This window comes from Copidosoma floridanum, unplaced genomic scaffold (genome assembly GCF_036245765.1).
Source record: "Copidosoma floridanum isolate Cflo_tuat_1 unplaced genomic scaffold, Cflo_Japanese_pri ptg000013l, whole genome shotgun sequence".
Taxonomy (NCBI): Eukaryota; Metazoa; Arthropoda; class Insecta; order Hymenoptera; family Encyrtidae; genus Copidosoma; species Copidosoma floridanum.
This window is the reverse complement of record NW_028321890.1, coordinates 32,790,171-32,812,694: the sequence shown is the minus strand read 5'-3', so window position 1 is coordinate 32,812,694 and position 22,524 is coordinate 32,790,171. Positions and strand designations below refer to the sequence as shown.

At 43.4% G+C, this 22,524-nt stretch overlaps 3 protein-coding genes across 4 annotated transcripts in view; 1 reads left to right on the top strand and 2 right to left on the bottom strand.

Annotated features, from left to right (window-relative positions):
- Positions 1-22,524, top strand: part of LOC106637499 (dynein regulatory complex subunit 7) — a 166,889-nt gene that overhangs the window by 25,434 nt on the left and 118,931 nt on the right. The window lies entirely within an intron of this gene.
- LOC106637567 (T-cell immunomodulatory protein) lies at positions 3,879-7,172 on the bottom strand. 2 transcript variants are annotated; one of them, XM_089591301.1, is made up of 5 exons: positions 7,034-7,172; positions 5,692-6,255; positions 4,997-5,608; positions 4,551-4,897; positions 3,879-4,292 (listed from the first exon to the last, which is right to left on the bottom strand). In XM_089591301.1, exons 1-5 carry the CDS (start codon positions 7,092-7,094, stop codon positions 4,029-4,031), a joined length of 1,848 nt encoding a protein of 615 aa, XP_089447427.1. In that variant the 5' UTR covers positions 7,095-7,172; the 3' UTR covers positions 3,879-4,028. The 2 variants fall into 2 exon arrangements, with proteins under 2 accessions (XP_089447427.1, XP_014205870.2); XM_014350384.2 differs by lacking the exon at positions 7,034-7,172 and adding an exon at positions 6,834-7,024.
- On the bottom strand, positions 19,969-21,586 carry LOC149375025 (uncharacterized). The gene is made up of 2 exons (XM_089591524.1): positions 20,861-21,586; positions 19,969-20,526 (listed from the first exon to the last, which is right to left on the bottom strand). Exons 1-2 carry the CDS (start codon positions 21,241-21,243, stop codon positions 20,493-20,495), a joined length of 417 nt encoding a protein of 138 aa, XP_089447650.1. The 5' UTR covers positions 21,244-21,586; the 3' UTR covers positions 19,969-20,492.

Genomic DNA, 22,524 nt, shown 5'->3' with positions numbered 1-22,524 from the left:
CAACGAGCAAAAAATCTATTGTAGCCCTTGCAGCTATTTGGTATGTGGCTCTCTCGTCATGTACACGTCCCTCCGTATAGATCACGCAAGGGTGAATTATTCGAGCGTCCGCTCACCAATTTTCGCGAACCGAATTGAAAATATACGAAAAATATCAAGGCTTCAAGTATAATCGGATCCTCGTGTTTGTCTACAATTATTTACGTTGTGCACTTAATGTATCGTGTACCATTTGTTCCATATATTATAATCGCAGTCGGAGAGCGACGCTTGGCTCTTTCTGTTTTTCTTCGACAAAAGTGATGAAAAAACATGTTCCAGTCCCTCGCGGGCGTGCGTGCCAGTGTCACCAAAAAGAAAAAAGAAAAAAAATCAACCCAAAATGAAAAAGCAAGCCGTTGGAACTCCATCGGAGCACGCGTAGCAGCAGCACCCTTGCGGAAGGTTGCGGCTCTCGAAATTAATACCGCCCGAATTAAAAATTGCCTTTCAATTTAGAGAGCCAGGCAGTAGATACACCTACATCAAGGTATAAGTACTGCACATACGGCCCACAGTCTCCGACGATGGCATTGCGCCCTCGTCCAATATCCCGGACATGCATGTGCGGGTGCCCGTGTACGTATATGTGTATGATACACCAGTGGAGAAGCAAGCGCGATCCCTTTTTCCATGAGCTGAAGCCGCGCCACTCTGTATCTATGTATATGTATAACTTGGTATCCATACCTATATTCTGTAATGCAGGTCCGCGAGAACCAGCGAAGGCTGCCGCACACCCTTTCCTCTCGTTACATATATCCATGCTCGTGCACCTTTTATATATATATATATACACGTATAACCACACGTTGCACTGCATCTATAGCGAGTGTGTGTGCATTGGATGGGATACAGGGTAGTGCATGTACATAATATATTAACAGAGGCAACCCCTGAGAATGTGGCTGTGTGCATTCTCGGTCTCCCGCCCCCTTTAAACCCTTTCTCTCTCTCCCTTTTGCGCCAACGCCAACGCCGTCCGAGCGAAGGGCTTGCCCGACCATGTGTGTATAAATATATACCTATAAATATATGCAGGCAACGTCAGCTCGACGACACCAAGACGACGAAGGCTTGATGCACGATCGGTATATACAATATGTTTATTGCCATATAATATTATAGAGGGGACGTGTATTATTGGCAACGTTGTCGCTCTCATCGCGTACATTACACCGTCACGTTGTTAATTTGCTTTGTGCGCCAAAACGTGACGACAATGAATAATTATTTTAATTAACCAAACCGTTTGTTACAAACAATGTGTTACATTTCTTTCTTTAAATGTACATACTGGCAAAGTCGTTCTTACACATATTGGGCTGCTGCTATACTATGTACCTGCACACACGTGATGATAATATGACATGCATGTTCCGATATGATTTTAACGTTAAATGATGAAAGTCATTGCTCGTGGAAACCGAGGAAAATTACAGTGGCTAGCGATAACGACTTTTGGCGTATCGATTAACGCGCGAACGCGAGCCTCGAGGCGATAGATTGTATGATTGAAAACTCGAAGAAGAAACGCAGCACGGGAAATTGGCGTGAGAAATTTTTTGACCTTAGGTAAGACGCAAAAGAACCACGCGTATGTATATGTATATATATGTACATAAGGCATTGTGTCGGGTATCCGCGGGGCCATATATTGCCAAACGGAGAAACGAATTACATGGGTGCGCATCACATATATATATAAACTATACTTTGACAAAGAGCGACGGTAGAGTCACGCCTTCTAATCCGGCCTCTCGTTTTCCTTGGCACAGCCATCAGAAGCGCGTTCCCGATGGCCCTCCGAAACACGAGCGCGGGAAAGAAGAAGGAGAAGAAGACAAAGGGAGCGCAGGAAGAAAATGAAGAAGAGACATCAGGAATGTACAGGGGGAAGTCGTTGTACACCGCGCGCATATACCGCCACGAGCCTCGGGGACCATATTATAGTCCGGCGGCGCAAAAGAACGAGGAGAGATAAAATGCCGAGCTTTTCGGGGAACAGCGCCCCTGATGCTGCCGGTACTCCTCGCAATATATACCTATATATATATATATATGGGTGTGTGTGTATTATACACCGTATAGCCCTGACCAGAGGGAAAGGCGACGCGGGGAGGGATAGAGGGAAAATTATCTCTAGGTATACGTACACACACACAACGCTGCGTGGCTCCAGACGCGCTCGCGGGGCTACGTTTCCTCCTTTGCCAGGACACACCATTAGCCCCCCCCCCATCTTTCTTTTCCTCCCTTCACCTTTACTGTACACACATATATATATAATATGCCTGGCCGCTGTTGCAGCCGCTCGCTCTCCCTTGCATGTAGCTCGAAAATGTGCGTCTTGCCGCGACAGCCCTCGCGCGCGACGCGCTCCCTCTTTTTAGCGCTTTCGGGTGTCTGCGAGTATATTTACCATTAGGTGCACGCACACACACAAGCGCAAGGTGATATATACCTACTCCTCCTGCGACCTCGTTGCTCGAGCGTTTCCGAGCAGCGTGGGAGGCTGCTGTCCCTCACTCACTCACTCTCTTTCTCTTACTCGTTTATTAAACGCTCGCCTCCTTTGCGAGATGTAGGTTCATGTATATATATATGTATAATACACGGGGCGTTTTAGCCTGACGAGGCAGCGGTGCTTGGCTCTCGGAGAATCAACGGGAATTAGCGGAAATTGAGGGCTTACGCGACCTTTTCTCTCTTTTTTCCTCTTCCTTTTCTTTCTTTTCTTTTTTTTTTTTTTTTTTTTTTTTTCTGCTCGCTTCGCCCTCCTCGTCTGCGCGCCAGCTCCCGGTGGCCGTGCCGGGTTTTTAATTTTCAAATCTCGCTCTTCACGGATATAATTTACAAGCTCCATACGGCCGCGCGCGTTTTTTTTATTAAAACGTAATTGGTGTCCATCATTTTGTTATTAAAATGCGAAAATTGCGGAAAATAATACGCGTGCTCCCTTGTTTTTGTTGATGTGGCCCGAGGGGCTGTTTGGATGTATATACAGATGTATACACGCCTGAGGCCAATAATAGAATGATTCCTACGCATTATCAAAATTCGCGATAATTTTTTTTAAAAGCAGTGTCTATATATTATCGGGGCCTCCTATCATAGCAGCTATAATTAATGAATTACATGATTTTATACAACAAACAGTCAATTGATCAATTTTGAATGTTTACACGAGAAAGAGGAGTTGACGAACATTTGGGCATTTCAAGAGAGAGAAAAAAAATGTCTAGTTTTTTGTTTTCATTATTGTTTGTTGAAATGATCATTCATTTTTTAATTTTTGTTTCTAACGCGAGACATGCATTATTAATTCACGTCCAGATTTTAAAATATCATCGTACGGGGTAACAAAAAAAATGGCCTTATTGTATCGATTGGACTTGTACGTACATGGGTATTTTGTAAAAAACATTAATATTTTCTTACAAATATGCTGACAGTTGATCGCGCATTGTACGGTAGACAAAGCCAATCTGTGCAAGTATATATAGAATGCAAGTGCTTTCCCACGCTCGTAAGCTCATTGAAGTGTTAGAAACTTGTGCGTGCAAAGTGGGAAGGTTAATCCTCGTAGCTTTTAAACGGATGAGATAAACGTCCCTATTACTGTTTACACTCCCTCGTGGCATTTACCTCAAGTGCGATAAAGATACACGATAAACTGCGTCTTCTAAAACCAAAAACCCATGTAGTTGCTGCGTTTTAACTCTTCTGGGTACATAATCCGGTATTCTAATTAACGGAGGCAATATATTACTCTCTTTTGAACGCTGCCTGTAGAATTGACGGATTTTCTTTGAGAATAAAACAATAAAAAACTAAACTTCATTTTGCTGGTTCGTATATAACTTATTTACAACAGATGTACATACAGATCTACTGCATAGTGCAAAAACAAAAAAAAGGTATAAAAATATAATATTAAACATTGTCTACAGAAGACTTGTTTAACAGTGTTTGTAAATTTCTAAATTTTACATTGCACTGAAGTGGAATTTGTGTGCTTCTTGTGATTTCTGAATATTATCGTCTCGCCTTTCCTTCAAATACAGAGCGGCGATAATTAAAGTTATCAGTCCGCAAATTCCCGTCAATGCGACAGCACAGTGTGATACTAGCTTGTAAGGTATAACCAAAAGTGCCTTCCACTCTGAAGATTCCGACAATGGGTTTGTTACCACCACCATATGTGAATTGGGGATGATGTACGATGTCCATTCCCTCGATTTGTTGAACAGCTGAAACGTCACATCCATATGTTTCGTTGAGAATATTTCATAACTGACATTTCAAACACGTGGGTAGATAAACATTTTAGAAATTTCAGGGAAACATCATGATAATCTTGTCAACAAATAAGTCGTTTGGGAGTAATAAGGTAATAATTTGACTGTGTACTGTAGACAATGCCAATAATTCAATTCTACGCTTTAGCGTTGCACTTGAAAATGAAATAGGGACAGCTTGATATTAATAAGAAAATTATCTAAACTTACCCCAACACTCAACGAGTCCACGAAATTGTGTGTCCTTCCCAAGCCAAAAATAACAAATGGTAAATTCATAACGTTATGTGCGCTTTGTGGTAATTGGGCAACTGTAGCTTTTCTTAAAGAGCCATATTTAGTTGTAATTTTGTAAGCAATCGATGCTCCGGGTAGATTTGTCCCACAAAAGTGGCTATTTTTCATTCGAGGTTGTACAATATCCTGACTACTATGCGTTGTTTTCGATATAACCATCACCTTTAAAAAGGTAGTGTCATAGCCGTCACTGTTTTTAAAAGCAGCTGTCCTATAAACGTCACCTTCATCTCTTAACACGAATATTACATCCAAAAAACCTGTAAAAAAATAGTAGTTGAATTATTGAAATAAGTTATGAGCTTAAATTTTACTGTATTGCAATATAAATATTTTTCACGTCGTATTAAGTAACATACCGTTGTGATAGAAGTCGTAAAATACTGCGGTGACGCTATTATTATAGGACATATCAAACCTGTTCCAATGTACTTTAAAAGTACGATCGAAACTGCCTTTACTATTGGTAGGGGTATTTACAAGAACGAATGAACGGGTTTTGCCAGACGTACTAGTAAGAGTGACCAGCAAATCTAGATAACCATCCAAGTTAAAATCACCACCTCTCATTGTTATGGTATCGATGTATTTCTTTTCATTATCGTGAGCAAAACCCCAAGTGGTACCTGCATCGTCTATAAAACTTACTTCCATGTCTTTCCATTCATTATTCCAATAAACGTAAATGTGACTGTCTCGGCACTCTTTATCTTTGCAAACTGGTAAAACAAAATTTATTTCACCCTTCGATGCCACATCCAAGTATGAAGTTTGACCAACTACACTGAATTCAGGAATTGGAATATCTTTCGAATATCGAAACCCGCTTTTCTGTCTGTACCATATTTCAAGACTTCTGTTGACACTCTTGCTTTTGTCCATGTTTTGAGTTGTCACGACTAAATCGGCCAAGGAATCGTTATTTAAATCCAAAAATGCATTGGAATGCGGCATTTGAATTGGTTTTGAATCTAAATTAAAAGTTAAAATGTATATGAAAATGTGCACATGTATGATTTAATTAGGGTGATGTAATAAAATATTATTTATGAACCTTTATCTGGTGTTGTCATTTTTGTCGAATTTACTGTTCTGTCATTGTTGAAGATCCAAAACATACGATTGTTGTGAACATCAGTTCCAAAAAGATCAATAATCATGTCGTTGTTATAATCTATCGCCAGCGGTTGCCCTTTCATTTTCAATATGCTTTTTCGTGCATTAGAGCAGTTCAGACGTTCTTTTTCACCCCAAAGTATGTAGACTTCCGTTATTTTGGTTTTCTCATCGCGAGTAGTGACTAATACATCCATGAAATCATCTCCATCGAAATTTCCAGGCACAACACTAGTAATATTTTTGTCGAATGGGCAATTGTATTGTTCTCTCGATCGCAGTAGAGGTTTTTCGTCCGAGGCAAACATTACTTGAACTGTAGTGAAATTTTTTATGACAAACATGTCGATAAGCTCGTCAGAATCAAAATCACCAAATGCAGCTGGCAATCCATGAACATCTTCGCCAAAAACAGTCGAAGTAATGTCACTACCTTGTCCCAGTACCACTAGAGTACTGAGAAAACTTAGGAAAATCAAACTTTTCATAATCATTGTGTCAGCTAAAATGAAACAAAAAAGGCTTCCAATTAATAAAGATTCCAAAAGAGAATTTAACATTTTGATGAATTATTATACTACCATGTACACAGTATACACCAGTTACCTTTATTATAGATAAAAAATTAAAACTAAAGTACAAAGATATTTTATACAAAGGTAAAATCAAATAAAGCATCCTCGTTGCGTCGCGGCAAAAGCAGTAACTAATTGAAATATGGAAAACTAAAAATTTTTCTATACATAGACTGACATGACGCCATCTTGCGCTGTGTATGACTAAGTTTACAATTAACATTTCCATTGCGTATTCTGCTTCGCCCTGTTTTGTTCTGATTATACACCTACTTTTGCCATGAAACGTTTTTTACGAAAAAAGAATATTGTCAACATAGGTTATGTGTTGATTTAATCGAGTTTTTATGTGTTAAAAAAGAGAGAAAGTAACATGTGAGTTAGAATTTCGAATATTTAGAGTTTTCGCGACACTCTGAAGGAACCCTTACGATCCTTTGGTTATTTACAGTAATCAAGGTACCAGTAAGTAATCAGTTAGGTCATTGGTTATTTTAATACTTACAGTAGAATCACTGCAATAACACTTTATACGATTTCATCCCAAAAACTCTTACATCTCTGCACGTTTTATATTCTAAAGGTACACGAATTCTAATAAAAGTACACGACCATCGCCATTTAAAGCTGACAAATGTTTAGTCACTCGAGCCAATGACGGACAGAAACTCTGTATATACGACTCAGTTAACACTGCATACTAACCTTTTGAAACGTTGTAGTTTTCAATACACTCGACGTAGGTATTTGTATATTTAAATGACATATACACTCACGTTCTTAGAATTATAGTTTTTCAACTATTAGATATATTTATTAAGGTAATAAAGAGGGGCCACGCGAGTGATACGCAAAGTAGGAAGTCAAGTAAAGTTAGAGCAAAAGACAAAAATTCTTATTCATATACGTACGTAAGTGAATATATAGTTAATTATATTTACCAGTGATGACAAAATTAGTCACTAATAGAAGAAAAGTTGAGAAGACGAAAGGAATACGTAGCCACGTAGAAAGTGACATTCATTGTTAACGTTAGTGTGTCGAATCATCAGATACAAGTCAATTTTATAATATTTTGCGCACAATTACAAGTAGAATATTATTTTGTACAACAATTAGCGCTTAAACATTTTCAAACAGGCATAATCGTGTGTTTAAAACGTAACCTTTCTTTTGAGAAAATATTGATGAGTCACGTTTAATAGTTTCTTTGTTTTGTATGTATGTACGTATGTAAGACTTTATTTAAACATATTATTGCTAGAACTGTCACGCTACGGTTACACCATATATTATCACACCTGTCAATTTCTTTAGCGATGTACAGTAGTCTCGCCGTCGAACGGCAATTACTTTTATCGTTATCACAACGTTAACTACAACTTTACCTAGTTTTATCTTAAAGCTTCAATTACCATTATCGTCTGAATAATGCGTCTACGTTCGTTACGAAATCTTGGTTGACGTATAACAGCAACGTACGATTTTAAAAATCAGTTTATCAGAAAAGCAATTACTTATTTACGTAGTTGAGCTCGTTAACGCTATCAGGGTATCGAACATCCATCTTAATTTTCGTCACCACCACCATTATAGATATTTAAAAAATATCATTTTTTTTTCTCAAATTCTGTAGTATCAATACTATTACTCTACTATGTTCTGCATTTTGCAATAAAAAAAAAACTCAGTTTCATTACAAGCGTAACCTTTTCATGATATCTCAAGATACAGGACGGTAAAGTAAATCAGACAAATCAAATTACGTACCAATTGGGAACTAGACGAGTTTTTTCCACAAATAAAACGGTAACTCTATTCTAAAAAATGATTAACTTCACTGTTGATCAAATAACTAATCTACAATCGGTTACGTGCAATGATGTTTGTAATAGTTGCATGCATGGGCTGTTTAACGTATCTTGCGGCCAGCCATAACTAATGCTCACGCCTCACGCCCCATAAACCTCTGGATCCTCGTTTCAATTTTCACGATGTCGATCAGGCACCATTGACTCTCTCCCCCGTATGGATATACAGCTCCGTAACGACTTATCAAACAAAGCGGTATTAAAAAATCACAGAGTCGAAATTTATGCGCACGTATAGCCTGCACTCTACATACACAAGGCTTCGTTGTTCTTTGGTTGAAAAAGAAATCATCGGCGCATCGAGGGCCATTTAAAGGAAAAAAAGCCCCCTGCAGTCCCACGGGAGATACGTACATATACAGCGCTGCATGTATATAAAGGCGAAAAAAAAAAGACAAATCTGTCGGCAACACGTATACGATTTACACCAATCATCCATAAAATGCACACTTCCACGCCCGCTCCGGGGCTATTGCGACTAGTTACAAAGGGCCAATCTGCATAATACGTCATTTATTCTTTTTTCCCTGCCTCTCCTCGCTGTGTACAACAGTATGAGCGCAACAGATCGGTACTGGCTCTCTTTTGTAGGGCGAAAATTAAATGCTCGACGTCGATAGGGAAACAAAACAAAAAAAAAAACTTAGGAAAACACGCGCGAAACTGCCCTTCCGAAATACACGAGGCCTGCATCAGGAGCGATGGGGCAATTATACGCGAACGACCCTCTACAAATCAAGCAAGAAAGGAGCGTCGCACGAGGAAAGGAAAAAAAAAAAAAAGGCATCATCGACAAGTTGGAGTGCGTACAACAACTGTAGGCCATATGTGCACCGCGCGGTAGCGGCAGACCGGGGGCTATACGTATGTAAGGCTCCCTCGCGAGACCCAATCAACTCAATTTGCCCGATGCACGATGCATATACACGTATACGTATACCAACGAGCGTCGAGAAAACTCTCGAAAACTCACAAAGTCTTATTTCCGATACCCTCCGCCCCTCCAATCTACCACCCACTGGTACCTACATCACATTGACCTCGCACCCTCGAGGATGGAGAATCGGTGGCGCAAAGTCCGTGTCGATAATCTCGCGCGCGCTCGCCCGAAAGGAGACGACGACGACGAAGGGGCCACAAATTTGGTAGAGCGAGAGGAGGAGGGAGAGGAAGAACAGTAGGCAGAGGTAACCGGAGGTCCTGCCGAGCGGAGGGAGAGAGGAGATAATTTCGCTGGCGCGCCAGCGACGCCTTCGGCGCATTCCTGCTGCCGGGGCTAGCTTAGCTGTAAGGAGCCCTCGCATCACGTATATACGGCAAGGCAAGGAGCATGAGGGGGGGGGGGGAAGGAACGAGCGCGGCTCCCTCGCGAGCAGCGGCGGCCTCGAACGACCCTCGGCTCTTTCTCTCCCTCGTGCTTTGCCGGGAGAAAAATGTCCGTGAGCGCGCCGGAACGAAGGGACGCGGCGACGCCGAAACCCGCCACGTGTTTCACGGCTCGCTTTATCTTTCCCTCGTCGCCGCCGCCGTCCCCTTTTTTTTTTTTTTTTTCTCTTCGGCGTGTGCGTGCCGTCCTCGTCTAAGCGACCCCGCGGGGTGCGGTAATGCGAGGCAGCAGCGGCGTAGATGGCGGCTGCAGGCACGTCCCGCGGTGCGGCTATCCTCTCGCGATTTCCCTCGCCTCCGGCAGCTCATATATATACATATACGGGTTCTAGCTTACTCGCCCCTTCCTTTTTTCTCTCTCTCTCCCTTCCCTCGTGCGAGCCGCGAACGGGAAAAGTCCGAGGGAAAACATGGGGCTGCTCTGGGGGGGAAGGGAACTAAGTCGATTCCCGAAAAGATCTCGCGCTCTTCTCACGCGCGTGTATAATATATACGGCTCCCTTGTGCACCACGGCGTTGGAATACATTTTAGGCGCAGGAAGGGAAAGTCCCTGCCAACTTGTTTTTCTTCTTCTTCTTCTTCTTCTCGCTCACGGGCGCGCCGATGAGTTTTTGCGTCGCCTGTGTTGTCCGTGTATACACGTACACTGCATGTGGCGTGTGTGGCGATGGCGCGTTAGTTTCTCCCCCCTTTCGCTGCTTTTACGGGGATGAGGAGGATTTTCCTTTGTTTTTGGAAACAACGGATGCCAAGACGGGGAGAAAATACCGTTTTTTTGTTTTTTCCTTCCACGCGTTGGCACGAAATTTTTCGTCAATGTGTACAGAAAAACGCAGCTGTTTATTTGTTCGTGGAAGACTTTGATGTTGGGATACAGATAACTGTATATGTATAGATGAACGCGCGAGCTTCGAGAAATCGGTAACCTGTTGGACGTCAGAATCAATGTCGATATAGATCGAGACGAGTAAGAAATTAAAATACCGATCTGTTTGTTGCAGTTTGCTTTGAAATTGATTTTTCGGTTTGACCCATCAGATATAAGTGACGAGCAAACCTTTTTGAGAGTAATGTATCGAGTTATAATAGCGTATGGATCTCCTATATTGATTACGCACACCCCAACGGGGGCTCTATATTCGAGTAAACGACATTGCAAATTTGCACCTCCGAGACAATATCGAGTTTTGTCGCGATTTCGTGAAATATCGTTTACTTGAATGGAGTGAGTCCCTGTGCAGCTGCATAAGTTTTTCCACGTAAAAACGTGAAAGATCGCGTTAATGGAGCAGCAGGTAGTCCGCAGCCTTCGTTGCAACAATGTATATTATGTACTTTTCGCGCGCGCGCGCACAGACGCTGCGTCTCCCTTTATTTCGGCTTCCCTTGTATAATGCACGTTGTCAAAGAGCAGCCGGGCTGTTTGTTGCAGCTAAACGTGCAACGAAGCAAATTGAAACTTGTATCTTTTTCGTGGGTCCCTCCTTTGTTCGTGACCTTTTTCCGCGAAATATTCTTTAATGGTATTAGCGAAGAGAGAGGGCGGGAATGACTTTGGCCGGCCGACGCGTTAATCTTATTTGCCGGGGAGCGCTGTGAAATTTCGTATTTGTTTGACCTCACTTTTTTCGGTATACCTCGCTCATGTGAGTTTCAGCCTTTTGTTAGAATTTTTTTTTCCAAACGTATATAGCATGATTAACGTTGTATTTACGCGCCTGTGATTGTCAACTTACAGGATGTCATGTATGGCATAATATTACACCAGTGGACGAATGAAATAAACCTTCGCGACGTTACCACTTGTTGCTGTACTTGTTTAGAAATGCTTACTTTTGAGATGGCCGATACCAATGAATCTGCACGAAACAAATATGATTTACACGCAAACGCCCGTTTAATGGAGATACTACGTGTGGGCTTTAATATGATGAAAATCTCCGCTCCCGTGAACCAACATGTAAACGTACACAAAGGTAAAAAAAAAAAAAAAAAAAAAAACAATCAAGGGGGTGGGAAAAGGAAAAAGCGCGCGATGAGGCATTGAATCACAAAAACACGCACCCCGTGCGCGGGCGCATACAAAAAGCGGGGGGAGGGGGGAAATCAGGAGCAACAGTATACAGCAGAGCGCACGTGCACCAGCGATATATATATAATAGTAGCAGGGGGCGGCCTCCCAACTCTCTCCCACGTATATATATACACACACACACACACACACATAATATAAATCTCGCGGAGATAAACGTCCGCAACTGCGCACGGTGGCGGTGAAAGGTCGGAGAGGAGGAACATGAAAGAGGGGAAAGCGCGAGCTGGGAGCCACGGAAAGTACAACCCAGTGACACGCTGAGAGAGCGCGTAGGTGGATGGGGATGCTGTAAATACACACATACGGAAATAATAAAAGAGGTAGCTCGAGCGTACTGTACGTACTCTCCTTCAATAGCTCCTCCTCCGATGTGGGCGTTTTTGGGTATACGCACGCAGAAGCTCCCCCGCCACCCCGTTATTAAAGCTCAATGACGCGATGCAGGACCCACCCTTTTCCCTTTTATCGATTCGGGCTTAATTCAACCCTTTCTTTCTTGCTCCGTTGTCTGCACAAAACAGTCTACGCGCGACTCATTTCCAGGGACTGCGAGCGCGTTCGTCCCTCTGCCTTGTAATTTTGCACTTTTCCGGCTCACCTCCACCACCCCCTGTTTTTCACCACGTGCACGTGGAAAGGATGCGCTCGAAAGGGAAAGGTGGATTTGCGTGTGAATGTACCTATATACATACACTGCGACGCGGCGCCCGGAAATCAACTCCGGCGGTGAAAGTGGTTATATCCATTGTTGGGCTCCTCTGGTTTTTTTTCTTTTTTTTCCTTTTTGTTTCACGAACATAAAAACACACGCGCGACCTACATGACAATCGATGGCCCGGTTTCTCCGGAAACTGATAGGCGAGATCATCTACCCGTGCGATCGGACTGAATCTTTGGCACGAGCCACAGGTATTTTTTTACGCTCCTCTCTCGCAAATGACACGGATCTTTGTAAATTTTGTACCACCCAAGCGGAAAAAAACAGTGAAATTGGAAGGGAGGTGCTTTACTGTCCCTCGGACGGAGGAGACAAATAAAAAAGGGGGGCAAAAACAACAGGGGCGTATAGTACAATGCCGATGTTGATGATAATAACGGTACGGGAGCATCGGGCGTTATCTCGATAGTCGGTCGAAAAGAAAGGGGGAAGGAAGACCCACTGTTGCGAGTCGAGGAGGAGCGGTGCGCATATGTCGATGTTTCGCGCGCGATGGCGGAGGGCACACACGCTCGACGGGGCCGATCGCGCACATGTGCCAAAGAAAAGCCAAGGCGCCGCCGCCGGTGCACCGGCTCGTATACGTTATGTTCCACGGACCCTATATACCTACAACCACGCTCCTTTCTCTTTGCCAGATACACACTTTGTGCGTACACACACATATATATATATATATATATACACCTATACACGGTGCACACGGCACAATGAAGACATTGCCCGTGTACGTCCGGCACCACCCACCTCCTCTATATCGCTCATCTCGCCTTTTTTTTCCTCCCCTTGCCGCTGATGCCTTTGTACACGCGCGCACGCCCTCGATCGGTCAATGTGTGATGTATTTTGGTGCTGATGACTGTGGCGCGTATGGATATATATTTTTTTTTCTTCGAAAGGATGGGTGAAGCGTTGATTTTTGTCTCTACATGTATATAGTCGACCCTCCGGAGATCGGTTTGTCGAGCGGTGTCGGGCCAACAATTACAACAATTATAACCCACGCTGATATTTCCATTCAACGCCCCGAGCTTTTGGACAAATAACCGGAGGAAGGTGCATGCGGGGTATTTTACGTTTGGATTTTGGATTCCGGACGAAGGTGCCGTTCCGACGGCTCGAGTGAAAAGCAAATCGGAGGTAACGAAGCTGAGGGAATCAGTTGGGATGGGGGGTTCGAAGAAGAAAAACTAGTGAAAAGGGGAACTCGGTCGGCAAGCTGTGTGTACGTTGGTACAGTAAAGATGCATAATTCATCGTTTTTTTTTTCTTTTTTTTTTTTTTTCACATCTCGAGCTTCAATTGAGCGTTAAAGTCAACACTCGAGCTCGTCGCTTCGTTATTTGTCATCATGGAAGAAGGGGGGTAAAATTGAGCGAGCATAAAGATACTTCATTACCTGCACCGTAAATGCGCTTATACTTATTTGCTGCGGTTCGCATGGTTTAAAATTGGGTCATTCGTCAAAGTGATCTTCATGCCGATGCCGAGGCATTGTCAACGGTATGGTGCGAGTTTCTCCCATGACCGCGGTGACCGGCGCCGTGGACGTACTTAACTCCCGAACGAAAAAAATCGATCCGAACTCGATTAGCCGGGGCTCCCCTGCCTCCCGGAGATCTCTCCTCTTTTTTTTTCGTGCGCGTGTGTATAAGCGGTGCGACCTTGCGCGCCCGACCTCCTTTCCCCCCCCCCTCCGTCCGCTATAAATACACGTAAAAAACCCACCGGTCGTTTATTCCTTCTTCGCGCAGCGGGCGGCGCCTCGAGGAATCATTTACGGGCGACTTAGGGCTCGGCCCCGCAGGGAGCTGAGGATACGGGGCGGAACACCGAGAAAAAGGGTCGCTCGTGATGAGGCACCTCTCCCTCTCTCCCCTCGGTGCGGAGGCCGCGCGCGGAATTATCTCGTCTGCCGCGCTCTCCCAGTGGATCCCCGTATACATACATATATATATATATGTACGTGTGCCTCTTTTGTTGTGCAGGGTCTGTGCGTGTATGGGTACGGGCCTGGGCTACGAATTTCGGGTCCCGATTTTTTGCGGCAGATAAGCCCCCCGAGGAAAAAAAAGAAATAACGAAAGAAGAGCGGTGGGGGGATAATTGCACTTCCGTGGCTACTCTCTCTTTCGGGGAACTGCGGCCGTTATCTCTCACGAATCGAGAGAAACTATCCGCCGGCGTTGACTCGCGATCAAACGACCACCGTTCCGTGTGCACGTGTAAGTGTATATACTCATGCTTGTACAAATGTATATACCTGTTGTACGCGCCGCAACGCAAGAGACTCGCAGCCCTTTGCGCGCGCAAGTGGTTTTGGGGCCCTTTTCTTTTGTTTTCCGATGCAAAGCGTCCGTCGGCCTCAGCTCGGGAAAACAAAGGCTCATCGACCGTATGTTTGCGCTGCTTGCGATGTGTGCTCATCGGAGGAGAGGAGGTGTATAGGAGAGCTACTTTGGCCGGAGCCCCCCTTGGTCCGGGGCTCTTGTTTTTTCTTCGGCCGAGTCCCTTCGCCTCCGGTAGATACATGTGTACACACGCACACCCACCTATATACGAATATACATATATATATATAGATGTATACGTACACCCTCTGAGGGCGCGTGGACGAGCGCGAGTTTGCCGGCCTTTGTTGTTGGAAGCGAAAAAGAGTACACACACACACAGAGGAACCAAGGGGCCGGAAAGAGGAGGGGGTGGGGAGGCGAGTGTTGCCGCGCCCGTGTATAATCGGCCCTGTTTGCGTGGGCGTTGGGCGAGGGGGAAGCCGGACTGACTCTCTTCTTTCCGGCGAACCACGAGCGCGAGGGGTCGCTCGCTCGCCGCGCTTATACTTTTCTTTTCGCTGCTGCTGTTGGCGTACACATCACACCCATATATATATATACATCCCGCTTTTACGTCTCGTACCGTATACATATGTGTGTTATACTTACTCGTTTGCCTCACCCTCGCGTGCCTTCACCCTCTCACCTATACACACACACACACACACACACACACAATACGTATAAAGGACGAGCAGATGAGCGGGTTTTCCCTTTTTTTTCTCTCGAGCCTCTGCGTGCGCTGAGTTATTGTTATATTTTTTTTTGTTTTTTTTTTTTTCCTCCCATTTGTACACGAAATTGAAATTTTTAGAGGTCACGAGGTTGATGATGACGCGGCTCGTGTTTTTTTTTTGGGAAACCAAAAACACTGCCCGTGTGATTACTTTTTCGGGGGAAAAAGGGGGCTTTCGAGTTGCTTTGGGGATTTTTCCAAGTTACCGATTGACGGTGGGGAGAAAGGGAAAACTCGATGCCGTTTCTTTGCACAACACGTCACACAAGTGCAGAAAAGAAAGGAGGGGACGACGACGAGACCGGATCGCGGAGAGCCAGGAGTAGGAGGAGGAGCAAAAAAAGAAACACGGAGGGGAAAAAATTAAGCGGCGTCGCGCCGGGAATAATATGTTTACGTAATGAAGCTTAAATTCGGGGGATCCGGGCAAACAGGAAAAGCCACTTGAGTCTCGTCCGTCAAGCTGCTACGACGACGACGACGACGACGACTTATCTCTGCCCCGCCGTAATTAACGTATTTCATTCCGCTCCGCGCGTCCTTCATCTCTCGCTTTTTTTTCTTCTTCTCTTTGCTTCCTTCTCCTCCTCTTTCGGTTTCGTGCGCGATCGAGGGATACGCATGGGAGGGCTCATCACCGATTATTTTCGGAAGCCCTTTTCGCGGGGAAAAAAACGCCAACCGGTTTAGAGATGATCGAAAGATCCTACGCTAGTCAAAAACGTCTCTTCCCGATTGACGCACCAAAGTACGTACATAATCCCCTTGCATACCTGTGTCATATACATGTATGTATCATTTCACGTGAGCGCGGGGCAATTTTCTTCCTCTTTTGCACGCGGCCTTCGATCGTGAAAGAGCAATGAGATGGCAAAAACACTGCGTCTATATGTATGTATACCGTATACGTCGATGATGCTGATCCCGGGGGTCTCGCGTTTCATTAGAAGGAGAGAAAGAGAGTGCGGGAGCCAAGTGACGCACGAGGTAGGGTGTCCCCGAGGCAACGTGGCACATCATATATAATATAATATAATGTAAGAGGCATATCGCGTACCTACACGAGTGCAACTTGCGTCAATCGAGGCCGATTTCTCGCCAATTAATTACGTGAAAACAGAGCACCGCGATCCGACAATGTGATGTATTCGCGTGGACGGGAGCTTTACGCGCGACGATAACAACAATGCCTCGACGGCGGCGAATATAAGCGCGGATGCCGTATGGCGCGGTGGAGCCTCTTGGGGATCCGAGGCGCGGGGGAGAGAACAAAAAACAGCCGAGGGCAAAAAGTCAGTAGCTGTGTACAGCGAGCACGTCTCAGACTCTCTGTCTCTCGCTTCGCCGAATTATTATATATTGTTTTAGCCGATAGTGATGGGATGCGCGCGGTACAGGCGCACAAGAGTTGCATAATTGAACGCGCATATATACATGTGGTCGGTATATATATTTATACTCTGTAAGTGCGCGGTGTGCACAACGAGCGCGTGTATATGTATATATGCATAATGTAGCCAGCGGCGGTGCAGGGCCATAAAGGTAATTGCCGGATGAGCGGCCGATGCAAAACGGGGGAGGGAGAAAAGGGCTTGCACATTATTTTATTTTTTATTTTTTTTTTTTTACTTTTCCTGCGCTGCTGCTCTCGACCTGTACGCCCTTCTCTTCTTTATTCTTTGTCTCTCTGGTTATCCTTTTTCTTTTGCGTTGAATTTATTTTGTTTTTCTTTTTTCCCCTCCTCATCTCGCGTAAACCACTATTAAAAGCTAGAAGCGATCTCTTTGTCACCATCGATGGGGAATTACACCGCAAGTATCCGTGAAATTCTGCCAACCCCTTCGCCTTGTCGACTCAGCCCCCATACATACATGTATATATACCTGTCCCTCGTCGTGTTACTAGTTTGCATTTATATAATTATGTTCTCGACGCAAATGCAAAAGGAAATGAGTATATATATATATATGATACACAGAGAGAGGCGCGCGCGCGCCGGGTGGCACGTGTTTGCGAAGAAAAGCGGTTGAAAGGACTCGCGCACGCGCCACTGCATGCCACCCTGCCACCTATTGTGTTCATGTCTACTACCTATATACCCAACCCGCATTTGCAATACGTATATACGCATAGGTGCAAAAGGGACGATGCACGTGTATAAGCGATTCTCCACCCTCCCCTTTTTTTTCTTTCTCGCTCTCTGCGCCGACTTCTACTTACTTCTCGACTTACTTGCTTATCTACAGCTTGCCAGAAAAGCATGTAATTACACAGCGCAGTCGTTATATACTGATACACGAAGGCGATTGGAAACAAATGCAATTAAAATTTCGAAAAAAAAAAAAAAAAAAAAAGTACAAGTGCGTATAATATGGAGTAGGTTTTTTGGTGCACTGCTGATACGACAAAAGACGTGTAGCCACCCTCGGTATAATATACAGTGGGCAGTATATATTGGAGGAGAACAGGGGAGCGAAAGAGCTTGTGTTTATTTCCTGCGCGTCATACCGGAAGCGGCCCTCGTAGGAGGAGGGCATCCGCACGTACATATATATTTTATACCTATGTACAAGGTATACCCATGCTCGGAGAGGAGAGATGGATCGTCAATGTTGGTCGGGTTCAAGATTTCCGGTGCGGGAGGACTCCCCCTTTTTGGTAGATGGACGCGCGACTTCTTGATGGTTATTGGCGCAGCGCTTACCGGAGTTGGACGTCCATCGACATTTTATACAAACACGCATGAGTATGTACGGCACTGCTCAAGACTTGACGATTTGCTTTTTATTACTGTACCTATAGTGTTAATTGTGGTCCACTCGATCCACATCGCCCTGTGCTATGAGCCTATATAATATTATTATGTGTCTTTTCTTTTTGGGCAAGAGCCGAGGTCGTTAAGGTGTGCTACTGGCGCCTCTTTCTCTCGTGTACCTTTCATTCGAGGGGATAATCCCAAATGTAGAAGGTTGTAGAAATACTCGTTGGATTTGCATTTTTTATTTTTATTTATTTTTTTTTTACTCTGATTGACGCCCGAGTTGGCCTACACTATACGTCTGATTTATAGCTTTTGATCGATGATGACTTAAATTCAGTCGTCGTATGGGAAACTTTGCATGTACGCAATGACACGCTGATTCGGGATAAAGAAAACGACACTTTTTTTTGCCGTCCACCAATAATAATTTTTTTTTTTTTTTACTCGAAGTGAAACTCGCGTGACTTCTCTTTCGACTGGATGGCGTTTGGGTTCTCTCGTGCGAGGCAGTCTTGCGAAATTATAGCTTTGATTTCGACTGAAGTGACTATAATTGCCATCAGCAGCGCGAATTTCAAACAATCAGCGAACCTTGAGCCTTTTTTTCGAGCAGGGGAATGAAAATTTGCCGCTACCCGATTCGGTTCAATTAATTAGTCGTGATTTTTACATGATTTTTTTTCCTTTTTTTTCATACCAGTTGAAAAACAATGATTGAATAGTTGTACTTGTATTTTTCCCTCAAACTTCATTAGAGAATGAATAAAGCGTCAAGTATATTGAACGCGAGTTTCAAAGCCCAAACTTGCAAATGAATTTTCCAGCTGAAAATGCCTTTTGAAAATCGGAGGAAAGAAAAAAGCTCGTAACGTGTAGGGTCAGCTCTTTAATTAAAGCTGCCAAAGGACGGGGTGTCTGCAATAATTTCCCAGCTCGTTGCAGTCTGCTAAAGTCCAGAACGTCGAGGACGAGAGAAGGCGAATGGCGCTAATTAAATTTTTCAAAAAAGTAAATATTATCGTAACAAAATTAGTCGAGGAAGCCCTTTCGTACCTTATCTGCGAAACAAAAACTAGGGAAATTCATCTCCGAAATAAGGGGAAAAATATATATAAGGGAAGATAAGTTACAGTAGGCAGGAGGAAAAAAAATCACAAAAGACCCGCTTCTGAGAATTTAGCTCGAAGTTTGAACATTTTTTTTCCTTCTTGCCAGTCCGCGCGGATCGTCTTAAATTAAATATTTTTACGTACAAATTTTTATTTCCATTAAATTTTCGTCTTTGTAAAGGTCAGATGATATAGAAATGGGCACTGTGTAGCTTTCACTCATTTTTTTGTGAATTACCAATGATTTAAATCACATTTTGCACTTTTGTTGAAAAAACACAACAGTAGTTTGTTTAGCAAACAATTTTTAAATTTCTTAATTGGATAATTCGTGTAGACAGTTATCCTACTTGGAATGCATCGTTAATAATTTCTTCAATACATTTTTGTTGTATGTAAATAGCGTTTATCATTTTCATGTATACAAAAACAACTTTTTTTTTCGAAACAAAATAGGCTTTAAAAGTTTTGAACCAATTGATCGGAACGGGAGTTGTGAAGGAAATGATTCATAAAAATTCAGCAATTTAAAATATAGTTTTGAAATAACAAATAGCGGAATATGTTCCATATCATATGACTCATTTATTTTTCAATTTTCCATGAGTACCAAAAATTTTATACATCGAGATAAGCTGACTGCAACGTGTAAAAACAATTAAAACAAACGGGCTCATCAGGGTGGGTCATTCATAAATTTAAAATAAATTTCATTACTTATATTAAAATTCTTATTTGTTTACAATTCATTTGGACAAAATAACAAATAAGAATCATCACGTGTCCACTGCAACGTACACCTCGACAATAAACTTGTAAACGGATCGAATCACCACTTGTAGTGATACGTCATACACAGGCACACAGGCACATTTAAAATGTTTACAAAATTTTGTAACCAACACATTAAATAACATATTTTACAATTATGTACCATTTACTTTGGATAAATGTGTTTAAATCCATGTCATCACAGTGTCCACAAATAGACAACTCTACAACAGCCACGTTTTTGGACTATACGTTCAAAGTCATTGGTAATTAAAGAAGTTCGATTTTCATAATTACTCCCGTAATCAAACGAATCTTTCTTTCCCTACTCGACGAAGTTGTGCAAGTGTAAGCAATACTACAGTATCATCAACCGCAGGCATTAGTCAGTGAAGTGAAGAGGTTTCTCTTCTATTCTGAAAATGAAAAATGTACATCTTAATGATATCGGAATAAAAAAAAAACGTTAGTTGAAAGTATAAAAATATTGTCTTCAACTTTGGTTTGTTATAAATATTTTACAAATACTAGGGAGTGTGTCCGTATAAATTGAGTGATTAACGGCTGTAAGCTTTAAACTTGATTGATTCTTTGAAATGACTAAAAAGTAACGAAGAAGTATTTAGTTTCATGAAAAGTTGTCTACACGGTCAAGGCTATATTATAGTCCAAAAAATCCGTTGATTCGGCTCACACATAGATACAGACAAATGGAAAAAATATGACAAGCCGTAATATGGATGTACTTACTCCAAGCTGACAATCAGAAAAGTCCAGGGTTCGATCCAACCGAATTCCTCCTTCTCCCAGGGGTCGGTGTCCAGGACGAATTTCATGAAGGATTCCCTCTCCTCGTCGGTCTGGCACTTTTTGTAAATCTCTTGAACGGCCTTCTTGTAGTGCAACGGAATCTTCCTCGTGATCCACGTCCTCGTTGTCGACTCCCTGATCTTGAGGGCGTTCGCTATCTGTTGGTTCGACGCGCCCCTTATGAACGACCTCATCGCGTACAACTGCATCTCTTGGGGGTACTGCACGGTTATCCTCTTGTTGCCGTTGGATTCCTTTTTCGCCTCCCTGCTCAACTCGATTTCGTCTATCATTTTCCGCAAACTGTCGCTCATCGGTTCCATACCGAGCCTATTATATATACACAAGCACACAACAACAACGACCGAAATCTATATATATGGCGAACTGGAAATGGCACTTGTCTACCACCGCGGGGTCCTACCGACAACTGACTATATACATTAATTTTCTTTAAAATACACCTACTTGTGCTTAATTATTATCACGTAAACGTCATTGCTCTATTCTCATTGCGGTCTCTATGGTTCAACACACGCTGTACCCACACGTCACTTTGAGGGATATCGATCAATATCGATGATGTAGGTATGACTGCCAATGAGCAAATGTGCATTTGGTGAGGTGAATTTCGAACAAACTTCGTACACAGACACACACATACGCATAAATGTGTATATGTATATCATATATTGAAAGTGGAAAGAAAGACATTGGCGGCGTGTACAGGGCTCTGAAAAGTCTAGGAAACCTCATATACTTAGCTCGCTTAATACTTCCAAGAGACAGACGTACGTGTCCCACGCGCTGTAAGCTTGCATTAGTCATTCTTCTTCGGCTTTCGAGATCGCGAAGTACACACTTTCTCCTAATCTTCCCCCCCCCCTGCCTTTTTGCTCTTGTTTCTACATTTTCGTAATGTCACGCGCGCGAGCCGCTTCCCCGGAATTTCGTCAAACAAATACCCAAGTACCTATATACAATGTACATCTTATCGAAGGCATATATATGTGTGTGTATATATATATATATATATATAGCGAGCAGGCAGATACATAAATTCCCTTCCCGGCTCTTCCGATGATGGCCCCAGCTGCTCGTCCATCCTTACCTGATGCACGAGCTCATGCAAAAGAGCACTCGAGCAAGGGAGCCGCTCGGGCTACACCATCGGCAAAATCAACGCTATACCTTTGTACACTATGTACATATGTGTGTATACTATAATATATATATATAATCCGCGAGCTGCTCCGCAACCTCCGCAAATTGCTGCGTTACTTTAGGTAGCCGTAAAATACACTTTTACTCTTTTGACTTTTATAGTATGCATAAAACTGAGTCTTTGCCCCAAAGGGGGGGGGGAGCAAGAAAACAGGGAAGAGACTAGAGGGGGTGAATCGATTATTCGCCAAGGAGGGGAGGGAGATTGGCACTCGTTGCGGGGCTGAAAAAACCTTTGTCCCCCTCTCTCTTTGCCGCTCGGGCGATCGGGGCACGAAGCTGGCCTCTGTGTATACGCGCCAGATTTCTTTTTCCTCCCTTTTGGCCGCTCATCTCTATACGTAGCTCGTTCCAGCGCGCACACACACACATGTAGGATG